General features: G+C 36.9%; 2 protein-coding genes across 3 annotated transcripts in view; both read right to left on the bottom strand.

Annotated features, from left to right (window-relative positions):
• dars1 (aspartyl-tRNA synthetase 1) overlaps positions 1-5,221 on the bottom strand; it is a 33,435-nt gene extending 28,214 nt beyond the window's left edge. Inside the window, exon 1 of the mRNA XM_051905107.1 lies at positions 5,022-5,221. Within this exon, the coding sequence (XP_051761067.1) occupies positions 5,022-5,044 (23 nt within the window). The 5' untranslated portion in view covers positions 5,045-5,221. The remainder of the gene's footprint in view (positions 1-5,021) is intronic.
• A 3,364-nt stretch (positions 5,222-8,585) lies between these two features.
• cxcr4b (chemokine (C-X-C motif), receptor 4b) lies at positions 8,586-10,604 on the bottom strand. Of its 2 annotated transcripts, none has more exons than XM_051905122.1 (2): positions 10,393-10,604; positions 8,586-10,174 (listed from the first exon to the last, which is right to left on the bottom strand). In XM_051905122.1, exons 1-2 carry the CDS (start codon positions 10,405-10,407, stop codon positions 9,128-9,130), a joined length of 1,062 nt encoding a protein of 353 aa, XP_051761082.1. In that variant the 5' UTR covers positions 10,408-10,604; the 3' UTR covers positions 8,586-9,127. The 2 variants fall into 2 exon arrangements, with proteins under 2 accessions (XP_051761082.1, XP_051761081.1); XM_051905121.1 differs by having other exon boundaries at positions 8,586-10,177; positions 10,393-10,557.
• Between the last annotated feature and the right edge of the window lie 9,484 nt (positions 10,605-20,088).

The raw sequence follows: 20,088 nt of genomic DNA, 5'->3' as shown, positions 1-20,088 counted from the left end.
CTAGAGGAAAAAAATCTCTCAACTAATGCTGTAAACTACACATGGGAGTCAGTTGGTACTACATTACTATAATATTGAAGGTTAAAATTTACTTGTAGAAACACTTAAATTACACTCTACTATGTTTTTTTTTATAATAAATAAAGTTTAGAATTACATAATCATATTTCTACTCCAATTCGGTTTTTTTTTTTTTTTTTTTTAATATAAACATTTAAATCGTGGCTGTCATAACTGATTTATTCAAACATGCATTAAATATTGAAGAACATTATAATGAATATGTAACGGTGCATAGCTATATTTATCAGAAAGCTGCTTTCTAGAGTTAATTTTTCTAGCTGACTAATGAGTTTATGGTCACTGATTATGTTTTTCTGAGGTAAATGTGACTTTTTGTGACATTGTTTACAAGCTGTTTTATTGACGTGTTTCCGAGGTTGAAACACTGATTGAGCTATTAGAAGAGACATGATACGGATTTCGGTAAGTTGTACTGTGTATTTTAACATACCTTCAGATGTTTAGTCATGTTTATTTCGCGCTGTAACTGGTATTAAAGCGGAGGAGAGGATGTTCAGATGCTGCCGCTTCTCTTTAACTGAGGCTCTAGCGATCTGTCACGTCACATTAAACAGTGCCAAAACTGTATTTATTTTTTGAATCTCATAATAAGATGGACGTCATTTGAAATCTGAGACTTTGCTTCATATCAAAAGTAACAAAGCACAAAGATTATTGCAATTTATTGGATGGGAGGTGCGCTACATGTTCTGTTCATTCATCAACTGAACACAGACTAGACTAATCGATTCTTGGGATTTAAGAATCGATATCGGTTCGTAAAAATGAGAATCGATTAAAATCGAGAAATCGATATTTTTTACCCAGCCCTACTGTCCCATACTGTAACAATGGACCAATATAATGGTTTAGGGTGGAAATGAGTAGGCCTGAGTGGAATAATGGTGATTTTTATTTGATTCATATTGGCAAGACTGATTCTTCAGTTCATATTTGCCCAAATGATCACATCTGCAAATAGTTACATGGCTAATAGTCATTAAAAAGATGCTGTGGTGTCAGATTATACTGAATTACCATACTATATATTTACATGGTACATGTCCAAAAACATAGTAATACATGGTAATTCATTTTAGTACTTTTTGTACTGTCAGGTCTCTTATTCACAAGTTTTTTTAAGAAACTAAAGGGTTAGTTCACCCAAAAATAAATAATAATAAAATAATAAATAATGTCATTAATTACTCACCCTCATGTCGTTCTACACCCATAAGACCTTCGTTCATCTTCGGAACACAAATTAAGATATTTTTGATGAAATCCGATGGCTCAGTGAGGCCTCTATTGCCAGCAATGTCACTGAACCTAGGAACAGTTCATGTGAGTTCAGTGGTTCTACCTTAATATTATAAAGCGACAAGAATACTTTTTGTGCACCAAAAAAACAAAATAATGACTTTTCCACAAAATCTAGTGATGGATGATTTCAAAACACTGCTTCGAAGCTTAACAAATCTTTTGTTTCAAATCAGTAATTTGGATCGTGTATCAAACTGCTGAAATTACGTGACTTTGGCGCTCCGAACAACTGATTTGAAACAAAAGATTTGTTAAGCTTCGAAGCGGGGTTTATAATCGGCCATCACTAGATATTGTTGAAAAGTCATTATTTTGGTTTTTTGGCACACAAAAAGTATTCTCGTCGCTTTATAATATTAAGGTTAAACCACTGTAGTCACATGAACTGTTTTAAATATGTTTTTAGTACCTTTCTGGATTTTGAGGGGTTCGGTGACATTGCTGTCAATGGAGGCCTCACTGAGCCATCGGATTTCATCAAAAATATCTTAATTTGTGTTCTGAAGATGAACGAAGGTCTTACGAGTGTAGAACGACATGAGGGTGAGTAATAAATGACATAATTTCATTTTTGGGTGAACTAACCCTTTAACACATTTATTTAGCAAGGATGCATTAAACTGTCAAAAGTGACAGTAAGGCATTTATGTTACAAAAAAAAATCTATTTGAAATAAATGCTGTTCTTTTGAACTTCTGATCCTAAAAAAAACATATCATGGTTCCCCAAAAAAAAAAAAAAATAATAATAATAATCAGTACTATTGTTTTCAGCATTCAGCTTTGCCATCAGAGGGAAAAATACATTTTAAAAAAATATTACAATAGAAAACAGTTATTTTCAATTGCAATATTATTTCAAAATATTACTGTTTTACATTATTTTTGATTAAATACATGCCACCTTGGTGAGCATAAGAGACATTCAAAAACAGACCCCAAACTTCTGAAATCTGTGAGAAAATTGAGAATATATAATAAACAAACACCACCTTGTTTTTTTCTGGGCATTTCATTCACTATTATTAAATTACATTACATATACTGGACATTGGACACTCTGCTCTCTATTTTAGCATTGGCTATAGTTAAAAAAAAAACAGACACTAGCTTATTTCCTCTAAATGATGATACGACGAGAAATAAAAAAAAAACACTTATTTAGATAATGTTGGTCTTTGCATAAAAATTAAATCAATTACTCTGAAATTACTTTTATTATTGGCATTACAACAAGAGTCCTTGGGTCATTATGTTAGTTCGGACGCTTGGCTGACCAAGTCCATTAACCAAGTGAGTCCAAAATTTACCAACACTACCACCCATCCATCATTAGTTAATATGACATAGATGGATTACCAAGCAGTACAACGGTTATTTAAAACAAACACAATTACACTGAAACCCCAACAATACGTGAACCGATCACAGGGCATAAGCTAAAGGAAATGACATGCCCCTGTGATCTCTATTACCATTTTAAACTCTCTACATAACACATGGTTTCCAGTTAAAAGGACCAACCAACCATTTTAAACACGCCCGTTACTAATCACTCATTTGCTAAATTTAAATTCTGTTCTGTCTCTCTAAGGATGTTAAATATGGCATTGCAATGAATGGCACCATTTAATCTGAAACCACAAGAGTAACAGGTGGTCAACAACAGGAACAGGACAAGCCCACGCTCCCACTCCAGACATTTAACAGAATTTTTATTACACTAATTGCTCCAAACAACAGAACAAAACAAAGAAACTATGAATCCATTGCATAGTCTTGCTCTTTATCCAACTCTGATCTACAAAGAACCCCCAAAAACAGCAGAATCCGGGCAGGCAACCATATGGCAGCCCTGAGGCAACACAGGATCAAGTGCCTGTACACACACAGTGCTGCAGAAGTTTAAACAAAATGGATCTGTGAATGTCTTCCCAAGCACTATCGCTGCCAACAAGGCAACAATGGTCCAGCCGCAGGCACCGCTGAGGCCTCAACCGTGCCAAAGTGGGCAATAAACAACCCCACTCCCCCCTCTGCATTAATATGCATTAGCACGTAACACAGCGGAGGACGTAAAGGGCCACAGTGAAGGTATGAGCAGCATGGAGCAGTTTTCAAGGGAATTCACGGATGACGGTCCCCCAAAGCATCACGGCAATTTCTGCTCACAGGAAATTGGAAGCACTGGGGCAGATAGAAGAGAATGAGAAGGCTGCCGATAATTAAAGGCCAGTGCCAGATTTGGGGTTATGTATTTACACAGAAACACAAGGCCCGGGGCAGAGCAGGGATATAAAAATATGGGTGGAGATTTCAAATGCCCTCCACACCACCTCAGACAGCAGCTGTTATCATATGACTCATCAAATTACGGATTATATATTAAACCATAAACAGTGTTGTTCATGTATCACTGCTTTGGGAACAGCATATAGAAATAATCTATAATAATTATAGATTAAAAAATTCTAATTAAATGAAAAGATCAATGTATTTGCAGTTTGCAATTACATTTCTGTGGTAAACAAAAAGAAATAAATAAATAAATTTAAAAAATAGTTCTTCCACTTTCACTTTTTTAATTGAAATGTCACTTTCACTTTGTTTTCTGAAAATAAAAATTAGGTCACCCTGGGTTCCAAAACTTTTTCAATCAATTAATTTCTATGATTTTCCAACTTGATTACTGGATAGGTGTTTTAAGAAATCATATGATATAAATTGCACATTCATTATTCTGGTAACACTTTACAATAATGTTCATTAGTTAAACATTGGTTAGTGAATTAACTAACATGAAGTAAGCATGAGCAATACATTTGTTACTGTATTTACTAATCTTCGCTAATGTTAGTTAATGTAAATACAGTTGTTCATTGTTTGTTCATGTTAGTTCACAGTGCATTAACTAACGTTAACAAGATTTTAATAATGTATTAGTAAATGTTTAAATTAACATTAACAAAGATTATTAGTTCATGTTAACTAATGTAGTTAACTAATGTAAACTAATGAACCATATTGTAAAGTGTTACCATTGTTCTTTTTATAATATATAAACTACCGTTTAAACGTTTGGGGTCAGTGCGATTTTTTTTTTTTAAAGAAATTAATACTTTATTCAGTAAGGACACATTAAATTGATGTATTAAAGTGAAAGTAAAAGCATTTGTAATGTTACAGTAGATTTATTTAAATGTTGTTCTTTTGAACTTGCTATTTATCAAAGAATCCCAAAAAAATGTGTCAAGGTTTTCACAAAAATATTAAGCAGCACAACAGTTTCAGCATTGATAATAAGAAATGTTTCTTGAGCAGCAAATCAGCATATTAGAATGATTTCTGGAGGATCGTGTGACACTGAAGACTGGAGAATGGAGTTTATTCTTCTATATATCACACCTAAAAGTTACCACTGTTGCAAAAAGGTTTTTCTAGAATTCCTAATCTGCTGTCTAACTCCAACTGTCAATATATTTAAAAAAAACTATTCAGCTGTCATAGTTAAAGATCTCTAAACTGCTGATGCAATCAGCTGCAACTATTAGACTGAGCTAGCAGCAAGGCAAGCTAATGAATGCCCTGACCATAAATATTAAACATCCGAAGAAAACAATGAGATTGGATTCTCACCCTTGCACATTTTCTTTAGTCATATTTCAGCTCTGATCGGATGTAGTGAAACAAAAGCACTGGATATTTAAAATTTCAGCTGTGTTGATGTGCAATGACAGCCACTGGGAACGCTGGACATGTGGAAAAGAGATGGAAGTGTTTTGCTGTTACACATTCACAACACCCTCGCTAATCCGTGTAGAACACGTTTCCACATAAAGGTTCCTAGGTACTGTTTAATCCGCACGCGCTCTCAGTGCAGTTTGTCCTCTTTAGAGCTCCTTATTTCGTCCAAATAAAATAGAAGTGAAATAAAACATTCTGTACGGCATAAAAAAACGACATTCTTTGTTTATTGTTTAGAGTTAATAGATGCATATATGTAGGCTAGAGGATCCTATATCTGAACTATATGTAACTATATAAGGTGTGTGTGCATGTGCGTGCGTGCGTGCGTGTGGATGTAGGTGTGGTTGGTCCTGGTTAACCCTACATTAAGGGGACAAAACGAACCCACAAAGATGGCAATCTGAAATCTTTGTCCTTATGGGGACATGTTTTGGTCCCCATGAGGAAAACAGCTTATAAATCATACTAATGATGTTTTCTGTGATGGCTAGGTTTAGGGTTAGGGGATAAAATATACAGTTTATACAGTATAAAAATCATTATGTCTATGGAAAGTCCCCATAAAACCCAACATTTTATGAGTAACATTAGGGTAAGGAACTAGAGATTGCATCCTGTCAATGAATGTCCTCAAAAAGATAGATATACAAGTGTGTGTGTGTGTGTGTGTGTGTGTGGGTGTGTGTGTGTGGGTGTGTGGGGTGGGGTGGGGGGTGGATGTGGGTGTGGTCGGTCCTGGTTAACCCTACGTTAAGGGGACAAAACGAACCCACAAAGATAGCAATATCTGAAATCCTTGTCCTTATGGGGACATGTTTTGGTCCCCATGAGGAAAACAGCTTAAAAATCATACTAATGATGTTTTCTGTGATGGCTAGGTTTAGGGTTAGGGGATAAAATATACAGTTTATTCAGTATAAAAATCATTACGTCTATGGAAAGTCCCCATAAAACCCGACATGTTATGAGTAACGTTAGGGTAAGGAACTAGAGATTGCATCCTGTCAATGAATGTCCTCAAAAAGATAGATATACAAGTGTGTGTTGTGGTGTGTGTGTGTGTGTGTGTGTGCGCCTGGTCGGTCCTGGTTAACCCTACGTTATGGGGACAAAAGCATCCACAAAGATGGCAATATCTGAAATCCTTGTCCTTATGGGGACATGTTTTGGTCCCCATGAGGAAAACAGCTTATAAATCATACTAATGATGTTTTCTGTGATGGCTAGGTTTAGGGTTAGGGGATAAAATATACAGTTTATATAGTATAAAAATCATTACGTCTATGGAAAGTCCCCATAAAACCCAACATGTTTTGGGTAAGGTTAGGGTAAGGAGCTAGAGATTGCAGTGTCAATGAATGTCCTGAAGAAGATAGATACAAGTGTGTGTGTGTGTGTGTGTGTGTGTGTGTGTGTGTGTGTGTGTATGTGTGTGTGTGTGTGTGTGTGTTTGTGTGTGTGTATGTGTGTGCATGGTATATTACATTACATCCCCACGATCACTGGATAATTAATCCGACAATCAGTAACCTCAAAACACCCTTTCTCTTGAGTTACAGACAGCCACTTCTGTTAGGTCTATTCGGTTGTGTTATAGGGCTATAAAGTCTTTCAACAGCTATTGGTCACAGGAGGTCCTGATACAGGAAGCTGCCTTCCTGATCTCCCAGCCAAAACAATGTAAATGTATAATAAGTTAATGGCAAGAATGGGAAATACAGTCTAATCAGCCTTCTGTGCAATAAGACTCCCTTTACAGCTTTTTACAGATCTAAATAAACAGGTTGATCACATTTCTGGCCATATTTAAGAAGCTTTAAAAAATTACATTGCGTATGTACACAGTAGCCTATTTGTCAAATTATTTTATTGAAATGTTATTTATTTCACATTTTTGTAAAAATGAATAAAAGAGGATCTTTTGTAATCTTATTATTTTCTTTTAAAATGTTAATTACGCCAGGCTCAGTGTGTTTTGAGTGTTTAGATGAACTTAACATCTGTTTTTGACCTGTGATGTGCTTGGCTGAGTTTTGTCTGACTTGAGTGGAGTTTGCTAATAGGGTTTTCCCAGCAGATTTCCAGAAGCTCCTTTTGGTTGTTCTCTTTTCAAATGGCAGTTTAGAGATGGCAGAGATGGCCCAGCTGAGCTCAGTGGAGTGTTAATGGTGTGCCGTGGCTTTTGAGAACAGCTCTCATGCTAATGACAGAACCATTCCAGGACATTTCCAAATGAACAAAATGCAGCACCGAATGCTCTATTTTTACTGGCCTCTTACTGTGAGAGCAGACAGTGAAAAATAACCATAAACCTTAGAGACTTGATGCAGGGTACTTCACACCTCATTGGACTCTTTAGAAATGGTAATTTTAACCCACTGTATTAAACATGAGTTCGGTCATTACAATACAAACCTTTGTGAATATCAATGTTCTGCCTCTATGGTTGATAGGTACTTCAGGGCCGCTAACTTGCTTCCGTAACCTAATTATTGTTCATCAAACAATAGACCACAACTTGATGACTGATATATTTGCATTGCAAACAGAGGTCAAAAGTGTGTGGGTTCATACAGTAGTAACAGTAATATGAATCTTAAGAAAGAAGAAAAATTCCCATTAATATTTGATGACAAAATAATTTTTTCATCATTCACGAATGGGAATTTCTTATTTATTTTGGCATATAAACGGTAGCTTTTAGGATTTTTCCATTGTGACATAATTTTCATGACAATCAAGCACCCCATTCTCATTAGAGTCAAAATATATCCTTATTTACTTTCATTAATGTAATGTGATTTTTTTTGTATATATTGTATTTTTGTTATTTAAAAGGTAAATTATTATGTCATTATCGTTATTTAATTTAGAGTATTTTTACCTTTAATATAAGAAATTACCGCATCACACTGATTAGAATCATTAGTAAAAATAATGTATATAATAAAGCTGAAACATCAAGACATGTTGCAATAATAAGAAGTAAAGGATAAAATATATTTAATCATCCTGAACTTCTTTATATAAAACATAATGTCTTAATATTTTATCTTTTGATTTGTGGGACATTTTTTGGAAGGTTTTGTGAGATTTACATTCTGCGGATTTTATAATTTCGTTCTTTACACCTTCAAACTACCTAATTAACTTCTTTTGCTTGTTATCTGATACAACAACAGAAATCCCAAAGGAAAGCCAGTTCTGTCCCTTTGTAGGCTGATGGGTGTCTTGTATCAGCAGTTGCTTAAAACGCTAAAGAACACAGATGTTCTTAAAATTACAGACCCTCTCCTCAGCCATTCTGTTCAGCGGGAGATCAGGTGGAGCTTTTGTTTTGGTAACTTAACAGACCTTCAGCTCTACCCCACCCCCACAGAGAGATTGGGGGTGGAGGGGTGTGTGTTTGGGTATGGCCACTGGAGAGATGCAAGACGACACTGTCAGACCTCATTAAAAGTGGTGATTTTTATGTTTTATTATGAAATAGCAGTCAAAATGCAACAATTGTGACAATTAATGCACAACTCCTTTTTTAAACATTTTTACAGTGTTAGCTACCATTTAAATAAATATCAGAAAGCTTATTGGGGAAATACGAAAAGCTAAGTGCGCGCACACACACACACACACACACACACACACACACACACACAATGGCAAACAATGAACTATGTACAAATAATTTACACAACGCATTCTACATCAGACAAAAGACTATGCAACATTTCCTGATAAGAACTTCTGCAAGCATACAGACTTAGTCAAGGCTCTGCCTTTAGGTTCAACAATAAAAGTACTAAGAAAAAGTACTAACATTTAAAAAGATTAATTTAAGTAGCTGAATATAAACAAAAGTCTTAGAAAATAACAATTATCAACACAATGAAGAGTTTACAATGTACAAAAAGTGTAGTAAAGTCTGTTTAAAAAAAAAAAAAAAAAAATAAAGCTTAGTCATCCATGTCGGAAAGTTTTATGTACAAAAGTGTCCATTAACTGGACAGCACACTGGATGACTCTGACTCAGTAGACACTGATGATATAGGGCCTCTTTTCTTGGTCAACATCTTGAGACTCGATCTGCTGCTGATGCTCAGAGCGCTACGGGCAGATTTTTTGAACCTGACTCCGAGGAAAGCATAAAGGATGGGGTTGAGACAGCAGTGGAAGTACGCCAGTGCCTCAGTGAAGAAGATCCATTTCGCCAGACCCTGTTCCAGGAAACAGCTGTGAGATATGATGTTTAGCGTCACCAGAGTGTCCACCAGGATGCCGGCATGGTAAGGCAACCAGCAGATGAAGAAGCAGAGGATGAGGATGATGGTCGTTTTCAGCGCCTTCCTCTTCAGGACCTGACCCTTGGAGTTCTTGGATAGTTTTGAGATGATGATACAGTAACAGGTCAGAATGATCAGACCAGGCAGCAGAAAGCCAAAGATGATGTGCTGGAAGCGAAAATAAGCCTTCCACACCATGTTCCCCTGCTGCGGGTAGGTGAGCTCGCAGATCGTACTCATGCCCGTATTGTGGACTTTGGCGAAGACCAGATCAGGCACGGTGAGCAGGGTCGCTGGGAGCCAAACTCCGAGGTAGATCACCTTTTCTGCAAGCGTTTTCCTAATGGTCTGGCTGTTTCTGGCGCGAACGACGGCCAGATATCGATCCAGGCTGATGAAGGCCAGGATCAGCACGCTGCTGTACAAATTCAGAGTGTAGATCATGTTGACTGTGACGCACAGAAATCCCCCAAAATGCCATTGGCTGACCGCATCCACAGCCCAAAAGGGCAGAGTGAGGACAAACAGGAGGTCGGCGATGGAGAGGTGCAACCTGTACTTGTCTGTCATGTTCTTCGACTTCTTTTGGAAGCCCATCACAAGTACCACAAGTCCATTGCCAATGATTCCCAGGACAAATATAATCCCATATACAGTAGGGAGGAAGATCTTTGGGAAGTCATCATTGTCCGAGAGGTCACAGAGTCCATAATCATCAAAGTCCCCAGAACCGGAGTCTGAGATGTTGTCAAAAATGATGTGCTGCTGAAAATAACATTATATTGATTAAATGCTGTTGACATTAAAAATAGCAATGAAAAAAAAATACACATTTATTTTTAAAAACTTTTTAAAACCACGCAAAACATGAGTAGTAAACCAAACGTGATAAACATAAACAACAGACCAAGCCTTATTAATAAGTATTTAATCATATATTAGACTACAGAGCGTTTCACATTTGTCTTAAAACAACTTACATCGTAAAAGTCCATGTCGTTAAAACAGGTGAGCGCAAATACCGCGCAAATGTCTCCACATGCACGCTTGAGTCAACGGACCTCCAGCAGCAGCATTTAAATAGTCCTCCTTAAAGCCTGACCCGCCCCTTTGTACTATTCAAGAAGGCGGGGTCATGACGTAGGCGGCGCTCAGCAGAGCAACAGCGTTCTCATCCAGTTCAGAATGTGAGAAGCATATTATGAATGCACGTTGCCTTCATGCTTATTACATAAACTTACTATCTGTATGTTTAACGCGTGCCCGGCTGAAAATAGCAGAGTTTTTACTGCTACCAAAAGCACATTACAAGTTCAGATAGATAGATAGATAGATAGATAATTTAATAATTTAATAAATGTTTATTGTTTAATTATTATTCATTAAGCTTATTAATAAATGTTCATTTATTAAACATATTAATTCATGTTAATTTCCAACTTTGGGTTTATTTTGAGCAAGCAATACAGTAATTTTTAAACAATAGTTGAGTTAAATAAAACTACCCAGCAGGATGGGCAAACATATAACACAACCGCTGGGTTAAAACAACCCAATTGCTTGGTTTGTTCATTTTCAACCCAACTTGGGTTGTTTTTAACCCAGAATTTTTTAGAGTGTATATTTATTTAAATGCATTAAAGGGATAGTTCACCCAAAAATGAAAATTCTGTCATCATTTACTCACCCTCAAGTTGTTCCAAACCTGTATGAATTTATTTCTTCTGCTGAACAACAAAAGAAAACATTTTGAAGCATGTCAGTAACCAAACAGTTGATGGGCCCCATTGACTTCCATCTTTTTTCCCCTATGTCAATGGGGTCCATCAACTGTTTGGTTACCCATATTCTTCAAAATATCTTCTTTTGTGTTCAGCAGGAGAAATAAATTCATACAGGTTTGGAACAACTTGAGGGTGAATAAATGATGACAGAAATTTCATTTTTGGGTGAACTATCCCACTATAATGTGAACTATAATGGGATAGTTCACCCATTTTTGGGTGAACTATCCCACTATAGAATAACACAAGACGCGTCACTCATATTGTTTTGAATGGGAGAAAGTGCAACGCGCAATAAGTCCCGCCTTCTAAATAAGAGCCAATTGCTGATTGGTAAAGTCATCGCGTCAGTGCAGCGGCTGTTAGAAGCTCCGGTTCCTATAGAAACAGTCAGATGCGCTCCCTTCGAAATGAGACACAAGAGACGTGCATTTAAAACTGCGCATGTGCATTAGCTTGATACAGCCTGAAAATATGAATATGAAATTTAATCGAAAGCTTGGCAAACAGCTACGGAAAAATTGATGTTTCCCCATTCAAAGAGATAGGAGCTGCACTTGAATGCCTGAGAGGCGTTTCAAAGATGGCCGCCGAGTGAAATGACCTGTCTTAAAGGGACTTTGACTATCTCTTTTACTGCAAAAATATTTTAATGACTACAAGGAAGTTTATTATTATATTATTTTAGTAATTATTTTATATTTAAATGAATATTTGATGTCAGTGTATGTATTTATTTTCTAAATAGCTGTGTAACAAGACGGATAATGAGCAGTCAGCAGGTCGTTATCGCAAAGTAATTCCCTTAAGGACAATACAAGCCACTCTGTTCTGTGTCGGGGGTCCCAAAATCCCTGTCAGGGTTTATTTGCCTTAAAAGACCATCTGACTGTACATTACCCCCACATATTAATTTAATCAAATCAACTGAAGTGAACTTTCCCACCACCTAAAATGTCCTCCCAGACGTCCCAGCAGTTTTGTTTATGATCACATCGTGTTACTTGGGTGAAGAACAGTGTGAAGGCCGTTATTTGTGTTCGCTTTAGGCTTTGTAGTGTGATTTACTATACGGCAGGTCTCCTCTGGTCCTCTTTGCAATTTGTTTCCTGTAGAACTCTGATTGTTGAAGGAACCATGAGTGATGAAAGAAGAAGGTCACACAGTCACCTCCATCATATGCCTAGACTAACATTTAATGACAGATCCAAACTCTCTGTGACTCTACTAAATGTGAGCCCTGACAGAATCGTATTTCTTTGAAACATGAGACATTTAAGTGGTTAATTTATTTCATTTTTGAGTAATATCTTTGCCACGCAGTCAACTTATGTTCCTTCAGTGTTTGTTGTTATGTCTGTCCTCTTATTAGGTCAGACCTTTAAGTTAGAGCCCTGTGGACCGTACAGATGGAATTCCTCCATCCATTGTGTTACTGTGAAACATCAACAGCATGGGCCTCTGGTGAGTAATGGATACGAATGAAGGTGACTTAGGAAAAATACAAGTACATGTAAAAGTGTTCGCTGACAGATGAAGACATGAGAGAATTTTTATGCACTTTTTCTTAAGGATCATGTAACTTTGTCCTATAACAATAAACACTTGATCCTATACCTTACAGTTCAGACACTTATATCTTTCTTTTAGCTGATGATATAAATCATTCAACAAAAGTTTGCCTAATTTTTTTTCTCTGTACTCTTAGTTTAATCAAACAGTTGATGGACCCCACTGGAAAAAAAATAAATAAATACAATGGAAGTCAATGGGATCCACCAACTGTTTGGTTTCTGACATTCATCAAAATATCATCTTTTGTGTTCAGCAGAAGAAAGAAATTCATACAGGTTTGGAACAACTTGAGGGTGAGTAAATTATCACAGAATTTTCATTGTTGGGTGAACTATCTCTTTAATGAGATAATATCATTTTCATGGGGAAGAAATTCCAAATGTAAGCATTTTCAAGTAGATCCAGACTCAAACTCCACCACTGAAGTAAAACAGGTTTTGACAGGTCGTTTCAGTCTGAATTATTAACTTGGCAATGCCTCCATGTTTTGTTTTCTTTCAATTATATGAGCGAGGGTCAGGTCAGGAGGATGTGTTTCGCTAACCAGAGCAAGAATCCCCCCTGTGAAATATAAGATACCCTGTCCTGAGAGCACTAAACACAATCTGTCTGTATACGCCGTCTGTACCCAGAATACAAAGGATCCGTGTGCTGTTTAGAATTCAAATATAAAGTGTGAAGAGCGGCAAGGGAGCTAAGGAGCAGGGAATGAGCATGGAAATAAGGTAAAAGAATGCAGCAGAGATAAAGAGCGAAATGTGTAAAGCCTCCAGAGAGTAAACAATGCTTGTTTTGCAGCCACAACTCATTCATGGCCATCAGCAAGCTTGCAAAGGATCACATACATAATAATATGAGGGCTGAAGGATCAGCTCTGGTTCATAAGATAGGGCTTTTTTGGAAAATACGCAATGATACATAATTAATCATGAAATTCAGAGCTAGGGGGTTTCCAGTAATTACAACCCAGCTGTTTGTGTGGAGAGTGTTGATTTTTTTTTTTTTTTTTTTTTCATTATTCTGCTTTGATCTGACATTGAAAACCTTAAGCAGGTAGGTTGATTTGCATTTTGTCAACCTGTTTTGTTTTTTAACATTTAAAAGTCAAATTTGCACTTAATTTTAAATACAGATTTAACAGGGAAATACCACATGATTACAGTACCGAAATTATTAATTTGCATGAAAGAAAATAATGATCCACTTTTGGTTATTTCAAGGGAAAAATAAAATACTAGCTACTTTTTAATTAGATAAATTTTAATTAAGTAGCTCTATATGCAAAACAGGTCTCTAAAAACTCTGTTTAAGATCAAGAATAGGTTCAAGATTCATGTATATGTTCTCAGATGGCACATCATTTAGATCAGTAATAAAATAGCTCAAGGGCTTTTTTTTGTGAGCTGGAAAACACATCAATACCAGATATGCTTTCTATGGTGCTTATGTTTCTGCTTTGGGATATTTAGTAATGGTACATGCAGATCTGCATGTTGAATGGCTGTTGCCTAAGTCATTCCAGCATCTTTGTGGTTGTGTTCTGCATATTTTTCACCCACCTCCCCTCAACAAGAGCAAGCGAAACATGACCAGGGGGATGACATGATAAGATTTGCCCATTCATGTTCCCGTCTGGAATATTTTTCATCTTTCCTTGCTAAATGATAGTGTTACTCATATATCATAAAGTTTCTCAATTTAGGTGTGTGTTAGGAAAAAATCCAGTCCTTTTGTATCCATATAACACTGAAACATTCAGGATGCACTTTGACAGCTCTAAGCCTATAGCATATCATAGAAACATTTAGGAAATGTCTTAATTTTAAAGACTGTTGAAGGAAAGTCTTATGATTGAACAATGGACATTTTTAAGAACAAAAGTTTGCCTTATCTAAGAAAGGCACCTTTTTATGCTTCCTACTTGGGTGTGGGTAGACTTATTGACTTTTTGAAAGCTCTTCCTCTTATAGCATTAGGTCAAGGCTTTGAGCTTTGAAATTAGAGGAGAGGGCAATTTATTCACTGGAGAATTTGTTAGACAGGCTTGACATAATGTTTGGAGTCGATTTTGAACACTTTTACTATTCAGATAAATTCAGTTTGTAATGAGAAATGTTGCCTCTCATTTTGGCGGTTTTGCTGCATTTTGTTAACACGTGAGTGAGAGTGAAACCATGTAAAACAGGCAGTCACATGTTGTACCATGAGCTTCGAGTGGGTGCCTGATCTGTGGTGTTGACTTACAACAGGAAGCACTACGGCTTGCATAAAAGAAAAAAAAAATCACTGACACATTTTCTTTGCCCACACGTCCTGACACGACTTTACTTTGAAAATGAAGGGGTAATGAAAAAGGAAAAAATAGGTTGGGTAAAATGAAATTTAAAATGGTGACACTTCCCCTGGGGTGTTGCTGGAAATTTATATTCATTATTGGCTCATAGGATGAAAATGGAGTCTGAAAGGAAGGGTGTTTGCTGTTTCTCCACGATAAGTTCCTACCTTCCTTCACTAACGACTAAATTGTGGTTTAGCGTGCAATACTAAAGCTGAGCAAAGTGACCACTGGGTTAATATGCCACATAAGATTGCAAAACACTCAAAGTCTTTCGCTTAGGGTAGGCCTGCTAGCTAAATGCAGTGTTATGCTATTTAGATGTTGTGCTGTGTATATATCCAATAAACGGTTAACTTCCCAGCTAAGACAAATATGTTTTAAGAACATTCTGAAACAAGAAGCAATAGAGTGGTGCATGTATGACGTCAGAACCCAGAAGTCTAATTCGCCACTCCTTTGAGATTTTCCAATGGGGGTTTTCAATTTATAAGTAAAATTAAGCCTGTGTAAGAATTTGACTATATTTTGACACTTAGTTCTACATTGTAAATTACACACACTCATAGCGAAAACGTGAATTTTGAAGAAGTTCATTTTTGGAACAGTTTATTTTTAAAAACGTACGTTTTTAATAACTAGATCAGACAGCTTGGGGCGGGAGTGTGTGCAGTGCACATTGTAGAACAAAACGTCAAAGTATCGTCAGGTTATGTTTACCACAGGCTTTATTTTACTCATAAATTGAAAAATTATAAAACCCCATAAGAAAATCTCAAAGGAACTAGTGGCGAATTAGACTTCCGGGTTCTGATGTCATACCTGACGTCATGCCTAAAAAAATGTTAGAGGCCGCTCATATAGAACACGTTTTTCCATTTCACTGTTCTACTTTTCCATATTTTTCTATATAAGCATGCACTAGACAAACTACTTTAATCATTGTATTCACGTTTTGCGTCTTTTGCAGTGTCTCGCACATGATACGGTGTTCTAAAAACGTGGCGCTTAAGTTAAAAGCGTTAAGTCAACTTGCGTCTAGTCTCGCATAGCCAGACCTTCAGACTGACGACAGAAGGTCTGGACTCTATCGCAGCTTTCATTGGCCAAGGTCCGCCCAAGAGGACGTTTGATGTAACGCAACCAATCACAGTTCGTTTTGTTCCGTGTCATGTTTAGGGGCGTGAAAATGTAAAGTCGATGTCCCTACAATAACAGACCGACGTGCATCTAATAAATGATTCATTCAAGAGCGTGATGCTAGTTTACTGCAACAATGGAGCTGCGAACTTCACATACTTCACATAATTGATCCTGGTAAGTGTTCATTGTCAAAGCTGCAAACACAACGGCGTTGTTCTTCCACGAGGGGGTTAAGCGTCACAGCATTTGTTTCCAGGCGGACCATTAAAGAACGCGACACACACATCTCCCGGACATCCTGTAGAATTCAACCAACCAGATGATGACTTCGAAAATCCTGAAGTGTTTCCAGTTAAGCGTGCCATATGCATCAGACATTCAGCCAATGATCTGTGGCCGTGACGTCTGAGGCTGAGACTAACTTGCGTCTCTAGACCATCTCTAGACACTTTGTGTCTCAGATTTTTAACAGCAAAAATGCATTCTGTGTGAACCGGTCCTAAGATGAACATCCATTTCAGATAAAAACAAAACAAAACAACACGTTCCATGAATGATGTACAAATAATGTTTTGTGCTAATGTTTTGAGAACATTATTGAAGACCAGATAACTTCGAATTAACTTTCTGTTAACGTTACTGAAACGTTTGTTCATAGCTTTCAGAAAACCTTAGCCAAAGTTCTGAGAATGTTCCCTGTTAGCTGGGTTTACAAGCAATTGTTTGTTTAAAAGGCCATAGGTGTAGCTTCCCTCTGTCTGTTATTCTATCAGAGGGAAATGACCTAAAACAAAACAAGAAATAAGTTGGAACCTACATTTTTGACTGACTTACCAGCTGTTTTATTTATAGATCTACCTGTGTCTGAACTGCCAATAGAGCCCATTGTGTGCATTCAGCAGAAAAGGACGATGCCTATCTGTGACAGAAGGGTTGAGGGGCAGCCACTCCTTTTGCCCCCTTTCAAATGTCCCCTGCTCTAAATCCACCCATATGGCCAGAGAGGCTTAAGTAGAGGAGAAAGAGCACATCAAACACATGGTCTGCTCAATTCTGCTTCACTTGACTCAGATAAGAGGGACGGTGCACCATATGACAGCTCATAAGACCTCATGAATGGATGAACGGAAGAGACATAGGCACGCTGCTAATGAGCGTTCAGTGCACCCACAATGCAATTCTGAGTTTTTTATTATTTATTAGGTTACTGATGGGTGATTACTCTCATGCCAAGTCATATTTGAGGTATAGTCAGTCAAGATAGAGTGAAGTGAAAGCTCAACATCAGTTAAAAGAATCAAATCATATCAATATCCTATATATATATTATATCAGATTATATACTATATTTCTATAGGAAGCCAGGAGGAAGTGTTTAGAGTTGACACATTTACTTAAGGTCACTTACTAGGATTTAACATTTTTAGAAAATACTAAATATTAAACATACTGAATAGTTGAAACTGAATTTTTAATAAAAAATTTATATTTCTTTTTGAGGCAAATACTAAATACTAAATATACTAAATATTATAATTTTATTAAAATCTCAGACAGATAGAGTGGACCTTTTTGGGTAAAGAGAGAAGTAACGGATACATAGCATCCCCAACATGAACACCATAGTTTAATGCATCAAGGACATTCACATGAACTGCTGCGGCATACAAAACCCTGACATGCAGATATTTCTTAAACACTAGACTGAAACAAAGTACCTATAATCAGCACAGTCATCCCGACACACTCTGTCTTCTCCAAGATCTGGTTTCTTGAAGCCTGAAAGATGAGACCAGAGCAATGGCCTGCAGCAAGCTAAAAACAAATGGTAATTTTTCTGTGCTTCATGTCTGGAGGTGAGAGAAAGAGAGAGAGAGATGAAAAACAAGCACCTGTTAACACGACTTGTTTTTGTTCCTCAATTTCATAGGCTGTAAGCTATAATGATGGGCCACACAGTGAACCTTTTGGCATAATTATAGGCTTCTCAACCGTCTGAACTTCAAATTCTGACGCACGACTGCTGTGCGAGGCCAAGTACTCACAGATATATATTTTTAGAATATATTTACTGTATATTGCACAGTTTTATGTACTTTTCATTGGGATGCACATACACACACTTCTTTTCCTAATACTGTTGACATTTATATTTAATGTACACTATATAAATGACTCATGTCAACAGATAATACTGTCTTGTTATTTGTATGTTTAAAGTATCAAAGTCTGAGACTGAAAGGAGATTCCCATGAGGCTTTGTGTTTTAAGAAAGGTAAACAGAGGACTCCCTTTCCCCCTGGCTAAAGTTTCCGCCTCCTGGCTTTTTCTGTGGACAGACAGGGAATCATATACTCCCAGCATTATGGTCTTCGTAAGTAACAGCTCTTAGTTTATTTTGTATTGTATTTCATGCCACAGTTTCCCTTTTTTCCTGTTATGACTTGTTAATTCTGAGATGTCTTCACTGATAAAACCTGTTGACGACAGAATCCAGACAGTGAAACAGAACATTGCTGTGAAGCCAAAAAATATAGTCCTGATATAAGCATTGTGCGTTCACATTTCAATTAAGGCTCGAAACCCCTCAAGGCAATCATAACAAAATTATACTGTAATATTAATTTGACATTTTACAGTGTTTTGAGTAATCATAAATGTTAGATTACAAGTTAAGGCCCGTACACACCAAGAACAATAACTATAAAGATAACTATAACAATAAATATTTTAGTGCCCACATCAAACACAATGATGTTCTGTTTATTATAAGCACACAGTTCTGCATTAAAGGGGTCATATAATGCCACTTTTACAAGATATAAAAAAAGTCTCTGATGTCCCCAGAGTGTGTATGTGAAGTTTTAGCTCAAAATACCCCACAGATAATTTTTTATAGCATGTTAAATGTGTCACTTTTTGAGGGTGAGCAAAAACTTGTTTTTGTGTGTGTCCCTTTAAATGCAAATGAGCTGCTGCCCCCAAGAAGAGGACGGAGTTTCAAGAGCTGGCGTTAGCAGCTCGATTACCTCACGTAGACTCAGTGAAAATGTCAGAAACTGTTCAGTCTTTTATGTTCAAAACGAAGTCGGACAATGATGGAGAGACTCAAGAAGAAGTGACAATATGTAGAATGCAACAGGACTTTTCTGAACGGTTAGTTGATGAATTTATGTAGCTGATGTGGAGTTAACTATCTTAAAGCAAAGACTATAGAATAACACAAGACGCCTCACTCTTATCGTTTTGAATGGGAGAAAGTGCACCGCGCAATATGGCGGAATAAGTTCCGCCTTCTAAATAAGAGCCAATCACCGATTGGTAAAATCAACGCGTCACTGCAGCGGCCGTTACAAGCTCCGGTTCCTATAGAAACAGTCGCGCATTTAGAACTGCGCATGCGCATTAGCTTGATCTAGCCTGAAAAATACAGTTTTTTTTGTCATGATTCGAGCGCTTAAAAACAAAAATGAGACAGTTGTTGTCAGATTTCATTGGTGATTTAAAATATGAAATTTAATCGAAAGCTTGGCAAACAGCTTTGGAGAATTTGATGTTTTCCCATTCAAAGAGATAGGAGCTGCACTTGAATGCCCGAGAGGCGTTTCAAAGATGGCCGCCGAGTGAAATGACTTGTCTTAAAGGGACTTTGCTTAAAGTCACTAATTAGCACATTCTGTCATGATAATCTTTAAATCGCTCGTGTGGGAACTGTTGTAAGATCCTACAGAGCCAGAAAATATATGCTGCATGAAAATAGAACACGTATACTTTAGTTTAATTACGGTTATAACTTGTCATGTTGTCTTCTTGCTTTTATGACATGATATTGCATTTGT

Source organism: Ctenopharyngodon idella, chromosome 9, assembly GCF_019924925.1.
Source record: "Ctenopharyngodon idella isolate HZGC_01 chromosome 9, HZGC01, whole genome shotgun sequence".
Lineage (NCBI taxonomy): Eukaryota > Metazoa > Chordata > Actinopteri > Cypriniformes > Xenocyprididae > Ctenopharyngodon > Ctenopharyngodon idella.
This window is presented reverse-complemented; position numbering and strand designations above follow the sequence as displayed.